General features: G+C 39.0%; 1 protein-coding gene across 4 annotated transcripts in view; it reads left to right on the plus strand.

Moving 5' to 3' along the window:
- The first annotated feature begins 999 nt into the window (after positions 1 to 999).
- Positions 1,000 to 14,974, plus strand: part of DBT (dihydrolipoamide branched chain transacylase E2) — a 40,535-nt gene continuing 26,560 nt past the window's right edge. For 2 of the 4 annotated variants that reach the window (XM_061411058.1, XM_061411059.1), the window contains exons 1-4: positions 1,000 to 1,108; positions 7,987 to 8,110; positions 12,040 to 12,115; positions 13,481 to 13,662. In XM_061411058.1, coding sequence (XP_061267042.1) covers positions 1,058 to 1,108; positions 7,987 to 8,110; positions 12,040 to 12,115; positions 13,481 to 13,662 — 433 coding nt within the window. In that variant the 5' untranslated portion in view covers positions 1,000 to 1,057. Of the gene's footprint in view, positions 1,109 to 7,986; positions 8,111 to 12,039; positions 12,116 to 12,733; positions 12,789 to 13,480; positions 13,663 to 14,974 lie in introns of those variants that run through there. The other 2 variants (XM_061411061.1, XM_061411062.1) reach the window with 2 other exon arrangements.

The raw sequence follows: 14,974 nt of genomic DNA on the forward strand, positions 1-14,974 counted from the left end.
GTAAACTTCTGTACAGATTTTCTTTCCCATGTAAGAGGGAAAAAAGACAAATATCATCCTGGACATTTCTAGAAACGGATTTCTTAGTTGCTGTGAAGAGGATTGACCATTAAAGCTCTGATCTTGTCCTTACTGTTTCCACTGAGCTCAATTTGACATTTCTACCAGAGGCAAATAATTCAAGGTAGTATGCCTGTGACATATATTGCATATGCTGGGCAGCTATATCTGACAAATTCCCTAAGAAGGAAAGATAATGTTGATGACGTTTGTCTTCGATATAATAATCTTGTTCATTTTCCATTAAAAAAAAAAGCCACTTTTGGTAACCAAGCTCACAATGCCAGTAAGAAAAATGCCAGTTATTAGGAAGTATTCTAGTATAGACTTGATTCAACTAGCTCCCCCGGTAGCTCAGTCGGTAAAGAGCCTGCCTGCAGTGCAGGAGACCTGTATTCTATTCTGGGTCGGGAAGATCCCCTGGAAAAGGAAATGGCAAACCACTCCAGTGTCCTTGCCTGGAAAATCCCATAGATAGAGGAGCCTGGTGGGCTGCAGTCCACGGGATCGCAAAGAGTCGGGCACGACTGAGCGACTAACACTTGCTTCTACAGAGTCTTGCATGTATAGAAATGTCCCGTTTTCTATAATCAAGCGATTACAATACGAGTTGAAGGAAGGTTTGTTTGTTTCCTACTTAACTCTTCCGATCTTAGTTCAACCAAAATTTCTCCAGGTAGTGCCCTTCCTTTATGTTTCCTTAACACACTCTATCTCCCCCATTACTTGGGCTGAAAAGATGATCGTTGTTGGCGCATAAGTACTTGCACAGCAGTGCCCCACCCAACTTTTTCCCTGAAATTAAATTTGGGACGGCCCACTCCCCACTTCGCTCCCCTCCCCCTCAGCAGTGCCCTCCACCCACCCCTGGGAGTTTTCTCAGCCCCGCCCCGCTCCCTGGTTGGCTGTCAGGTGGGGGCGCGCCTCCCCGCCCCCAGTCTGTCCGCGGCTGAGGCAACTCCTCCAACCTCAGAGCAGTTGTCATTTCCGGAGTAAGATGGCTGCAGCGCTTGTGCTGAGGACCTGGAGCCGGGCTGCGGGGCAGCTGGTAAGTAGGTTGGGCCCATCTGGGGTCGGGACGGAGTGGTTTATTTGGAGTTGCCTGGGAGAGATGATTTGGTTTTTCCTCCGAGTGCCTCGCGTACAGGGCTCGCGTGATGGAGAGGTGGAGGGATGTATGCAAAACCAAGGGCAGCGACGATGGCGAACCAACCTGTCTGGAAACCCAGTCTCTCGATCTATACCAAGGCGCCCATCTATCGTGACTCGTTCTCCCTCCCGCTTCATTTGCACCCCAAAGCCCAGCTGGTCTTTGCCCAATAGCTTTTCGTTGAGCACCATCTGGGTACCGGGCATTGTGTTTGGCACTGGGGATACTGAAATATACTATATTCGTCAAACATTTATTGAGCACCACTTTGTTTCAGAACTGATAATACGACCCCTCTCCTCGAGGAATTTACAATCTAGAGGAAGAGACTGGGCAAGAAAACCGTAACACCATAGGCCCTTGCCTCCGAGCATCTAGGAGGCTCGTTTCCTTCTTTGGACTTAGACTTGTGTCCCATGTTTGCACCAGTATCTTTCCAACCTTTTAAATCACCAGAGCTACGACCCACCAACATTTCCCCTTCATTTCTCCCCTTTCATACAGCCTTTTAGCACCAAACAGTTAACATCCCAGTGATCGTAGTGTTTCATCTATTTGCATAGAGTTGTTTTTTTTTTTTTCTTCCTGGGTCCGCTGTTCCGGATTTTCCTACAGCGTTTGATCCCTGATCTTACAAAAACCTTTCAAAAGCTTGCTCTATACCAGGTACCAGGAATTGGGGATGGAAATATGTATAAGAAAGACACTGATCTCTGTCCTCTCAGAGTTTAATTACATCTTTGTGGTGGGGCATAGCGGGTAGAGAGAGAGAGACATTAGACAAACAATTACAGCACTGCGTGAAAAGATGGCGCAAGTACATATAACTACAGGAACACATAGAAGGGGTCTTGGGGGGTCACAAGTTTCCCAATGGATCGTATGTAATTTGAGATTTGTGACAACTAATTAGGAGATAAGGCTTCCCAGGTGGCGCCGTGTTTAAAAAAAAAATCCTCCTGCCAATGCAGGAGACTTTAAGTGTTCCATCCCTGGATGGTGAAGATACCCTGGAGGAGGAAATGGCAACCCACTCCAGTACTCTTGCCTGGAGAGTCCCATGGACAGAGGAGCCTGGTGGGCTCCAGTCCATGTCGTTGCAAAGGGCTGGATGTGACTGAGCACAGACACAAAAAGGAGGTAACCAGAAGAAATAAGTTCTCCGCAGCACCTCACTAGATATTCTTTTGAAAGTTCTTCATCCTTGGCTTCTGTGACACCAGCTTCCCAGTATTCTTCCTACATCTCTGAACACTTCATCCCAATCTTCTCCACTTTCCCTGATCAACTTTTAATCACTGGTGTTTCTCAGGATTGTGACTTTGGCCATCTGTGTACTTCTTGCAGTTCCTGGGTTACCTCATCCACTTTGAATTTTAGTTGCCATTTATATGCTGATGATCCCCCAGTCTTCCAGCCAGCTCTATTGCAGACCCATATATCTTACTGCCCTGAAAATCTCCAAATGTCATGTATATTAGGTATTTTTCAGCTGTAGGTAATAAACCCAACCAGTAAATGGGAAATTATCTGTGTATACAAAGCATATGAAAGTTAGATGGCAGCTGGGGTTGATTAAGTGGCTCATCATTATCAGGGCTCTACAACTTTGTATTCAGGGCAGGAAGGAGGAAGAGGAGGTACCAGCCAGACTCATTGATAGTGATGTAACTTGGCCACTACTAGCCCAAGAGAGTTTGGAAGGGCTAGCCTTTAGCTGTTTCACAGTGATTCCTATAATGCCTCCAAGATACATCAGACTCTAGGCTCTAGAACTAAACCCTCAAACCTGTTTCTTCTAGCCTAGAAGTCTCTCAAAAATCTAGTCATTGTTCTACACCTTGTCGCCAGCTGCAGATATCCTGGACCTTCCTCAACTGGACTTTCTGCCTCTAATGTTGTACTTTTCCAACCTATTCTCCAGAGCATGGCCAGAGTCATTTTATAAAGTAGGACATAAATTTAAGAGTGTCATTTCCTTGCTTAAAACTGCTCTCAGCAAAATATTCAGAATTCAAATGACTATGAAGCTATTTATGATCTGAATCTTTCCAATCTCTCCAGGCTTCGTTCCTTACTGCTGCTGCTGCTGCTAAGTCACTTCAGTCGTGTCCGACTCTCTGTGATCCCATAGACGGCAGCCGCCAGGCTCCCCCATCCCTGGGATTCTCCAGGCAAGAACACTGGAGTGGGTTGCCATTTCCTTCTCCAATGCAGGAAAGTGAAGTCGATCAGTCGTATCTGACCCTCAGCGACCCCATGGACTGCAGCCTACCAGGCTCCTCTATCCATGGGATTTTCCAGGCACCTAAAACCCAGTCTTGAAACGTCACCCTTAGCTCACTCTAAGCTATGCTAGAAGAATATTGAACAATTTCAGTTAATTAAGCACATTGTTCTCCCTTCTTCTCTATCCTCCAGACCTTTGCACATATATTTCCTCTGTTCCAAAGACTCTTGCCTTAATTCCCTATAGCCTTATCTGCAACACATTTTACCCCTTGGCTGACTCCTACTCATCCCTTAGGTCTTGCTTCACTTTCTCCGGGTAAGTTTTCTCCTTTGTGTTTTCTTAACACTACTTCTCCCCTTCTCCCATTATGACACTATTGTAATTACCGGTAGTCCTGTTTTTATCTTTCATAGTATGGGCTACACATTCCATAAAGGAAGGAATCACAGCAATTTTGTTCTCTGATCCTAAGTGCTTGGCACATAGTAGGTACTCAGTGAACCTTTGTTGAACTGCTTAGTAAAAAAGTCTGTTTTTTTCCATGTGTTATTAAAAAAATCATAAACAGCAAGAGATCTTACCACCTAAATTATTAAGAAAGCCTTATTATATTATGTTTATACTTTCCTATGGCATCATGCATTTGACTCTTGATTACTTACCCTATCATCCTGAATTTATCTATTTTGTCTGTCTTCCTGCAGTAATTTGAATTCAGAGACTATTCTATTTCTTATTTAGCTTTGAATTCATGAGTGCAGAATAATCCTGTCTTTATAGTGTGCTCAACGACTGCCTAATGAATTATTACTAATTTATTTCCTTATTATGAGAGTCTGTTAAATCCTCTTTTCATTACTTTTTATTTTTTGCTGTGTTATTTGTATAAAAAAAGTCTTTCCCTACTTGAAAAATTTTTTTTCTCCTTCTCCCTTCCTTTTTATCCTTTTAGTCAGCAGCTTCACTACTGTGTTTTAGCCTTCTCTTAATAGACATCCAATTGCTAGTAATCATTTTGCATTTATGTTGCTTTCTTTCTTTTTCCAGTCATTATCTCAGCAAAGAGCCTGTGATTTCATGACTCAAATACAATAATAGTTTCTTAACTTTGTCCTTTCTCTTCAGGCATTGTTGTTAGTATTGTTTAGTCACTAAGACTCTTTTACGACCCCATGGACTGTAGCTCAGGCTCCTGTGTCCATGGGATTTCCCAGACAAGAATACTGGAGTAGGTTGCCATTTCCTTCTCCAGAGGATCTTTCCAGCGCAGGGATCAAACCCACATTTCCTGCACTGGCAGGTGGATTCTGTACCACTGAGCCAACAGAGAAGCCCCTCCAGGCTTTACTGTTATAATCTAATAAACACATATACACATACATACTCACAATAACCCATAATGTGTGAGTTCAAACTCCTCGATCTCACATTTCCCGTCATCAACAATTTGGTCCTTGAGCTCCTTCCATTGCTGCCTTTGATAAATTTGATCAAGCCATATCATACAACTCAGCATTAAAAAAATGGGCAAAATTGAATAGACATATTTCCAAAGAAGAAATGCAGATGGTCAACAGGCACATGAAAAGATGCTCAATATTGCTATCATCAGGGAAATGCAAAGTAAAACCACATTGGGATATCATATCACCTCACACCTGTCAAAATGGCTATCATCAAAAAGAACCCAAAAAACAAATATTGGCAAGGATGTGGAGAAAAGGGAGCCCTCATACACTGTTGGTGCAAATGTAAATTGGTGCAGCCACTGTGGAAAACAGTAGGGAGGTTTGTCAAAAAACTAAAAATAGAACTACCATGTTACCCAGCAGTGCCACTCCTGGGTACATATCTGAAAAAACAAAACAGTAATTTGAAAAGGTACATATACTGTAATGTTCATAGCAACATTGTTTATAATTTCTAAGATATGGAAGCAACCTAAGTGTCTGTCCACAGATGAATGGTTCAAGAAGACATGAGATACTACTCAGCTATAGAAAAGAATGAAAATTTTGCCATTTGCAACAACATGAATGGACTTGAAAAGCATTATGCTAAGTGAAATAAGTCAGAGAGAAAAAGGTACTATATGATATTGCTTATGTGTAGATTTTATGTATATTTTTTGGGCTCCAAAATCACTGCAGATGGTGATTGCAGCCATGAAATTAAAAGACGCTTACTCTTTGGAAGGAAAGTTATAACCAACCTAGACAGCATATTAAAAAGCAGAGACATTCCTTTGTCAACAAAGGTCTGTCTAGTCAAGGCTATGGTTTTTCCTGTGGTCATGTATGGATGTGAGAGTTGGACTGTGAAGAAGGCTGAGTGCCGAAGAATTGATGCTTTTGAACTGTGGTGTTGGAGAAGACTCTTGAGAGTCCCTTGGATGCAGGAGATCCAACCAGTCCATTCTAAAGGAGATTGCTCTTGGGTGTTCTTTGGAAGGAATGATGCTGAAGCTGAAACTCCAGTACTTTGGCCACCTCATGTGAAGAGTTGACTCATTGGAAAAGACTCTGATGCTGGGAGGGATTGAGGACAGGAGGAGAAGGGGACGACAGAGGATGAGATGGCTGGATGGCATCACCGACTCAATGGACATGAGTTTGAGTGAACTCTGGAAGTTGGTGATGGACAGGGAGGCCTGGCATGCTGCAATTGATGGGGTCACAAAGAGTCGGACACGACTGAGCTACTGAACTGAACTGAACTGATGTGTAGAATCTAAAAAATACAATAAACTAGTAAATAGGACAAAAAAAGAAGCAGACTTGAAGATATAGAGAACAAGCTAGTGGTTTCCAGTGGAAGGGAGGGCAATGTAGGGTAGGAGTATGGAAGATATAAGATGGGTTCAAGGATGTATTGTACAAAATGGGGAATATAGTCAAAACTTTGTAATAATTTTAAACTGTAATATTTTTAAATTGTATAAAAATTTAAAAAAGTGTGATGTAGTTAATCAGGGATTTCCTGGGCAAAAATACTGGAATATTTTTGGAATAGTGTGTTGCCATAACATTTCATATCATTGAAATGTTAACTTTCAAAAAAAATTGTACCTTTTACACACTTAGATTATATATATATGATTTATCAAATGAAATACATTCAGCCCTACTTTAATTTTTTTTTCTGTAACATTGTATTATACTAAAATTTTATATAAAATAGTTAAATTTAATCTATGAATTACTGTAAGAAAACATTTGGGTACAATACTACATGTGTTTTTCAGTGTATTTAAATGCTAGCAGTCACTTTTAACTTTTTTATTTTATGTTGGAGTATAGTTGATTAACAATGTTGTGTTAATTTCAGGTGTACAGCAAAGCGAATCAGTTATATATTTTTCAAATTCTTTTCCCATTTAGGTTGTTACATTAATATTGAGCAGAGTTTTTTGTGCTATACCGTAGGTGCTTGTTGGTTATTAATTTTAAATTTAGCAGTGTCTACCTGTCAATCCCAGACCCCATCTGTCCCTACCCCACACTGACCCCTCCCCTTGTTAACCATAAGTTCATTTTCTAAGTCTGGAAATCTGTTTCTGTTCTGTAAATAGGTACATTTGTATCTTTTTTTTGTTTAGATTCTGCAGATAAGTGGTATGGTACAATATTTGTCTTTCTCTGCCTGACGGACTTCACTCATTATGAAAGCCTGTAGGTCCACCCATGTTGCTGCAAATGGCATTATTTCATTCTTTTTAATGGCTGAGTAGTATTCCATTACATATGTGTACCACATCTTTATCCATTGATCTGTTGATAGACATTTAGGTTGCTTCCGTGTCTTGGCTGTTGTAAATAGTAGCAGTCACTTTTTATTTCAGGAAGTCTTTAATGACTCAAATATACTTACACTGATGTGTTTATATAGAATACACTTAAAATTTTTTTACTTTCATAGGGATTTTTAGTCAAGGATAATAAGCATATGGGCAAATCAGACTCTACTGTTGCTGCTGCTGCTGCTGCTAAGTCGCTTCAGTCGTGTCCGACTCTCTGCGACCCCATAGACGGCAGCCCACCAGGCTCCCCTGTCCCTGGGATTCTCCAGGCAAGAACACTGGAGTGGGTTGCCATTTCCTTCTCCAATGCATGAAAGTGAAAAGTGAAAGTGAAGTCACTCAGTCGTGTCTGACTCTTAGCGACCCCATGGACTGCAGCCTACCAGGCTCCTCTGCCCATGGGGTTTTCCAGGCAAGAGTACTGGAGTGGGTTGCCATTGCCTTCTCGGAAATCAGACTCTAAGGATATAATTTTACTAAACAAATGAGCAACAATATATTCTGTATGCTAGGGTTTGAATTCCTTTGGTTTCTTGACCAGAAATACTTCTAAACTCATCACTGATGCCAAGTATTCTGATTTCAGCCTAGATTATTTCATACTGTTTGCATTGTGATAATGATTGTTCTACTTGTAGAATAAACTTGAAATTCAGTTTATATTTAGAGACAAGCCATTAAGATAATTTCTAAAAGCTCTTTTTTTTTTTTATAGTTCTTAATTTTTTGTTTTCTCGTCTCTAGATTTGTGTCCGCTACTTTCAAACATGTGGTAATGTTCATGTTTTGAAGCCAAAATATGTGTGTTTCTTTGGTTATCCTCCATTCAAGTACAGTCATCCACATCAGTGGCTAAAAACAACTGCTGGTAAGTATGATCTCAAAATAGCCTATACAAAATAATGTTTTGTATATTTATTCAGTAATTGAAGACTTACCACAGTAAAAGAGTTGACCTTTTAGTTTTAGTCTGGCCCTCCTTGCTCTCCACACATCTATCCAATTCTCATTTTCTTTTTTTTTTTTTTGCACCCCCACCTCCCATTCCCCTTTCACATACTTTCCCTTAATACTGGGTCTCTATAATGCTGTGAATGTGTTCTCTGTGTTTAACATCTAAGTGTTCTCTTGGGTCCTCTGTTCTTTATCATATGACTTACCTAAATGCAATAGTCAGCACTGATATGACTTAAGTTGTTGATTTAGTGAACTATGTCCTTCTACTCACTGTATTATTATTTTTGTTCTCTGAGGCACTCAATCTGTCATGTTAAGATAGCGTGATGAAAGCAATGTGAGGTGCTCCTCAAGAGGAAGTTCTCTGGCTTCCACCACTTAATTACCTTTCTTCAACTTTTTCTATTCTTGCAAAGAACTTGAGACTTTAAGTATTAGATATGGCAAAAGGAGGAAAAAAAACATTTTTTTTCTGCTGTTCTGTTCAGGGTTCTATTTAGAACCCTGGTGACCCCTAGACCTTTGTTCCATCATTAAGCTTTTGACCGATACTTGGTGCCTTAGTCTGTGCTGGTGATGGGGGGAGAAAAAAGGATTTCAGTGGAATCTAACCCCTGATATAAATTAGTCCTCCTATTCCTTGTGTATGTCATCGTCCACAGCACCCGAAAATATGTAAACCATATCTTCACCATTAAGAAGAAGATTTCTATTTTTAAAAGTTGATATTTTCTCTTCTCAGAGAAAATAAAGGCAATTCAAGCAGAAACTCCAACTTCTTACTCTAGTCTCTAAACACAAGCTTTGGGTTTATTTATTTATTTATTTTTAATTTGATTTATTTTTAACACCAAAAACAATTTGCATTGGGGAATATAGCCAATTAACAATGTTGTGATAGTTTTGGGTGAACAGTGAAGGGACCCAGGCTTTGGATTCTTTGGTCTACCAGGTGCTAGCTATGTGACCACAAGCAAATTACTTAATTTGTCTGTTTAATCATCTGGAAACAGAGTAATCATAGTATTATACAACTTTGTTTTGTTGTGAGAGTACAGCCATTCAACACAGATAACTGATTGATCACCTACTATGTGCCAAGGGCATTGCTGTACATACTTAGGATATATCCTCTTCCTATTATTCCCTAACGCAGTAAACAATTAAGCTAGAAACCTGGAGCCATCCTGATTCTTGTCTCACACTGAGTTGACTACAAAGATCTAGTGATATTATATCTTGTATATTTTTTAAACCTGTCTTCTCCTTTTCAGACAGCTTTGAAAATATATAAATATGTTAAATTCTATACTTCAATTTCTTATCTACAATAACCTCCTGTTTTCTCTGCACCCCTTCCCAACCTTTTCTATCACACCCCTGCCAAGGATATTTTTCTCTGAAATTGTAGATACAAAGTTACAGATGTGAAATTGTAGATGAGACTCCCTATCAGCTAATTATTGCTAAATAATAACCTTCCCCACAACTTAGTGGCTTACAGGAACAATGATTTATTGTTCCTTAGCACCTTGGGGGTTGGTTGGGTGTGCAGTTCCTCTGCTGGTTTCACCTGGGCTCACTAGTGTGACTAGATTCAGCTACAAGGTCTTCTGGGTTAGAAGGTTCAAGGTGGTCTTATTCATATGTCTGACAGTTGGTGCTGTGTTTTGGCTGGGGCATCTCTTTTTTCTCCTCCACTTAGCATCTCTCATCCTCCAGTAACCTAGACCAGCTTCCTTATATGGGGATTTCAAGACACATTCCAGGAGGAAGAAGGGGGAGTCTGAGAGGTCATAGGGAGGCTTGTAATTTCAGAACTCACACTTTACTTCTGCTATATTCTATTGGTCAGAACAAGTTATGGGCCAGCATAGATTTAAGTAGTGGTAAAGTAAACTTTACCGTTTTGGGGAACAGCTTCAAAAGAATTTAAGACCATATTTATTTACCACTGATTCCTGATTACCTGGGCTTTCCTGATAGCTCAGTTGGTAAAGAATCCTCCTGCACCACAGGAGACCTTGGTTTGATTCCTGGGTTGGGAAGATCCTTTGGAAAAGGGATAGGCTACCCACTCCAGTATTCTTGGGCTTCGCTTGTGGCTCAGCTGGTAAAGAATCCTCCTGCAATGTGGGAGACCTGGGTTCGATCCCTGAGTTGGGAAGATCCCCTGGAGAAGGGAAAGGCTACCTACTCCAGTATTGTGGCCTGGAGAATTCCATGGACTGTGTAGTCCATGGGTATAGTCCATGGGATCACAAAGAGCTGGACATGACTAAGCAACTTGCATTTTCACTTTCCTGATTACCTCTAGGATAAATTCCAAACACCCCACTTCCTCATGGCACACAAAGTCTTAAGCCCGGGCTTATTTCTTGCCACGTATCCTTTCATCAGCTGTACAGAACTGTTTGTCATTCCCTGACCATGCTCTACGTTATCGTATTTCCATGCCCTTGCACAAGCTGTTCCTTACATAATATTGCTTTTTGTAGAGGTGCCATGGTATAATTACTTGTCATTTTTTGGTTACTTCAGTTAGTTTCCAGTTCTTATGTAACTCCATGATAACTATTCCTGAGCAGAAATCTTTGTGTACCTCTCTATTTCTTCAGGGGAAAAAAATCTTAAAATTACTTATGGAATCAAAGATACAGAGTTTTTGTGTTTTTTTTAAGGTTTTTGATACTTAATGCCAAAACTGTTTTTCAAAAGGGTTCGCATTTATACTATGAGCAGCAGGCTGTGAGAACACAAATTACTGGAATGGAAACAAAAGGCCATTCTTATCAAAATATTTTTGTATTTCTTAAGTACTAATCTCATATTTCTTAAAGAAAAGTTTCCTACCTTAACATGTGTTTTATAAGCAATTTTGTTTAATAGTATTCTAATCATTGGAAAGGACCCTGATGCTGGAAAAGATTGAGGGCAGGAGGAGAAGAGGACGAGATGGTTGGATGGCATCACCGACTCAATAGACATGAGTTTCACCAAATTCTACAAGATAGTGAAGGATAGGGAAGCCTGGCATGCTTCAGTCCATGGGGTCCCAAAGAGTTGAACATGACTGAGCGACTGAACAAAGAAAAAGAGAGAGGAGCATTCTTCAGTCACTTCAGAGCTATTCATTAATTTAGAAAAGCGAGATGATCCATACACACTTTCTGTTGACCAGAAATAATGTCTGTCTTGGGAATAATTACCATAAAGTATCATTGGCATCTATGTGTCATAAAAAGGATGTAGAACTTCAAAAAGGAGTTTAAAAAAAAAATGGAAAGATGACATAGAAAACTAAAATTTAATAAGCTGGCAGAACATTATTTGGGCAGATTAAGAATTTCCCAAGTCTTCTAATATGGATCTGCCTGATTTTTAGGCACTGGGAGTGAGAAGAGTTATATGAAGACAAGAGATTTAAGAGCGGGTCATTAATGTTTATTATAGTTTCATAACATAAAGCAAGGAAATCCAGCTGAATCTGCCTTTGTACAATATCCAGTTCTATTTTTTGTTCATTGCTATTAGTGCAAAATCTCATTTGTTGGAACGGCCTTCTATACTCTTGTAAAACAACATTATTTTGGAAATTGGAAAATGATAATTCTTTGGCAGTATCAACAGGTCTTTGTCACTGAGTAATTTATATAAATCTTTGATGGTTATGAATGATGGTTATGCTTTTAAACATTATAAAATGCTGTTTTGAATCTATGAAATAGAATAGTTTCTGCCTCTGTTTGAGAATATTTTCTAATTTTAGATGTTAAAGTATCTGTCTATTAGCAGTACGTTATGTATTTAATGACCATCATTTCTTATTTGTTTTGGAAGCTCTCCAGGGACAGATTGTTCAGTTCAAACTCTCAGACATTGGAGAAGGTATTAGAGAAGTAACTGTTAAAGAATGGTAAGTTATTCTGAAATTTTTTTAAGTAAGTATAAAAGTAATTTGAGTACAAATAAATAGCAATCTATTTAAAGTGAAATACCTTTCTTTATAACATAAAAAATATATTTTTTAAGCTTTAAGGTAAATCTAGTTTATGTTGCCAATATACTGGTGGCACAGTTCATCATACATCAGGGCATTTTATTCAGTGTAATTTATTAAGGTTTGTTTTTTCCTCTTTTTAAGTTTTTTTTTCACTGCCTACTCTTCACTTCAGCTAAAAATAGATAAATTAGTCTCTAAAAGATGCTAAGTTGATATGAACATGTGTTTTGAAAAGGTGTTAATGAATGAACTTAGAGCTTCTTTCCAAACTGTTTTAAAATCGTTATGTAGTCTAAGGTGTGTTTATTAAAAATGATTTCAGCAAGAATGCAAGTACATTTGACTCACCATTACCTGAGAGTTTGCCTATATTTTTATAAAATATTAAAACAAAAGACATGAATCAAAGAATACTGTTTCAAAGGTTTTAAAAAAAAGTAAAAAAGAAAGAGGCTTGAAACAAAAATTAAAAAGACCTCTACTTAGGCATCCTTCTACCCCTTTTCTTTCTTTCCCTTTCTGGAAAAACAGAAACACCTCCGAGTACTGAACTAATTTTCAAAGGTTTCAAGAACTAGCAGTTAAGGTGAGTCAATAGATTGTCTCCCACAATTTTATACTGTTAAAGATCCTTTTAAGAACCTCGTTTAGATACCTAAACATTCTTTCCTTGTAGTTTTCATTATAATTGCTCTGTAGGTTAGGAGAGAACCATAATCACAGAAATGTACCTTGCAATTGTGTCTCTGTGGCATTGTGGGATCAAGGAAAGAGTGATGGATCTCAGGTCAGAAGAGGCTGACTCTGAAATTAATTAGCCATGTTAGAGATAAAGACAAAGAACTCAAACTACAATTTATAAAAGTATAGTAAATGTATATTGAGGACATCAGTTTTTAAAATTTAATTCTAGAAATAATAGGTATCCCTTAAAATGTGATGAAGGCTGAGACAATAAAAGAAAATAACACTTTTAAAATACATTTTTCATATTTCATCTAAGAAATGGGTGAGGCAGAAAAACCTGATACATTAATTAAATTTTTGGATTATAAATTACAAATATTTCATTGTTTTTTAAAAATTTATACTTCTTAAAGAAGCATCAAAGAACCTCTGAAAGCCATTGTAGTCTCTTCTGAAACATCCTTCAGTGTATCATTTGGGACTCAATACTGGGCTCCATGGATACTCATCTAATTCAGTGTAGCATTTTTATTGTTTCAGATGATCTGTACTATGGTTCATGTAAAAGTGTCTTATGGCTTTTTCTTTTAGGTATGTAAAAGAAGGAGATACAGTGTCTCAGTTTGATAGCATCTGTGAAGTTCAAAGTGATAAAGCTTCTGTTACTATCACTAGTCGTTATGATGGAGTCATTAAAAAACTGTATTATAATCTAGATGATACTGCCTATGTGGGAAAGCCATTAGTAGACATAGAAACGGAAGCTTTAAAAGGTACTGTATATATATGTATATGTTTATCTATCTTGCCAAATTGATTAATGGTGTTCTTTTGTCATTGGGTACCAGTTCAAAGTGGAGTTTCCCTTGAATAATTTACAGGATTTGATTTGAGGGTTTAGAACTGAGATAAGGAAAATAGAAAGGTATTCTGTGATACATGATTATCGTTTGACCAGTTACCATGTTAAAAACATGTATTTGTTGTTGTTGTTCAGTAGCTAAGTTGTGTCCAACTCTTTGCAACCCCATGGACTGCAGCCCGCATGGCTTCCTTGCCTTTCACCACCTCCTGGAGCTTGCTCAGATTCATGTCCATTGAGTCAGTGATGCTATCTAACCATCTTATCCTCTGCCACTTCCTTCTCCTTTTGCCTTCAATCTTTCCCAGCATCAGGGTATTTTCAAATGAGTTGGCTCTTTGCATCAGGTGGCCAAAGTATTGGGAGTTTCAGCTTCAGCTTCAGTCCTTCCAATGAATATTCGGAGTTGATTTCCTTTAGGATTGACTGGTTTGATCTCCTTGCAGTGCAGGGGACTCTCAAGAGTCTTCTCCAGCACCACAATTCAAAAGCATCAATTCTTTGGCACTCAGCCTTCTTTATGGTCCAACTCACATCCATACATGACTACTGGAAAAACCATAGCTTTGACTATCCACACCTTTGTTGGCAAAGTGATGTCTCTGCTTTTTAATACACTGTCTAGGTTTGTCATAGTTTTCCTTCTAAGGAGTAAGCATCAGTATTACTAGATATAAAAACATGTATGCTAAGTCGCTTCACTCATGTCCGACTCTATGCGACCCCATAGACGGCAGCCCACCAGCCTCCCCCATCCCTGGGATTCTCCAGGCAAGAACACTGGAGTGGGTTGCCATTTCCTTCTCCAGTGCATGAAAGTGAAAAGTGAAAGTGAAGTCGCTCAGTCGTGTCCGACTCTTCACGACCCCACAGACTGCAGCCTACCAGGCTCCTCTGTCCATGGGATTTTCCAGGCAAGAGTACTGGAGTGGGCTGCCATCGCCTTCTCCAAAAAAAAGCATGTATAGTAATACTTTATTTATCTGGAGGTCTGCCTTCTGGAAACCTTATGTTCAAAGAAGCAACAAACTCTCTTGGGAATGAAAGATTCAAGCTTTGAACACTGGTCACTAATAAAAATTGGAATGTGCAAAGATTAAATCTCACATGATGGGGTTGCTCTGTTTGCCACTGATATGAAACCAAAACACATTCTCATTGGTGGTGGTTATAAAAGCCAAATTTTTAAAGAGAAGTAGAAAAGAGGGAAAACCAGAGTGGGA

This window comes from Bos javanicus, chromosome 3 (assembly GCF_032452875.1).
Source record: "Bos javanicus breed banteng chromosome 3, ARS-OSU_banteng_1.0, whole genome shotgun sequence".
Lineage (NCBI taxonomy): Eukaryota > Metazoa > Chordata > Mammalia > Artiodactyla > Bovidae > Bos > Bos javanicus.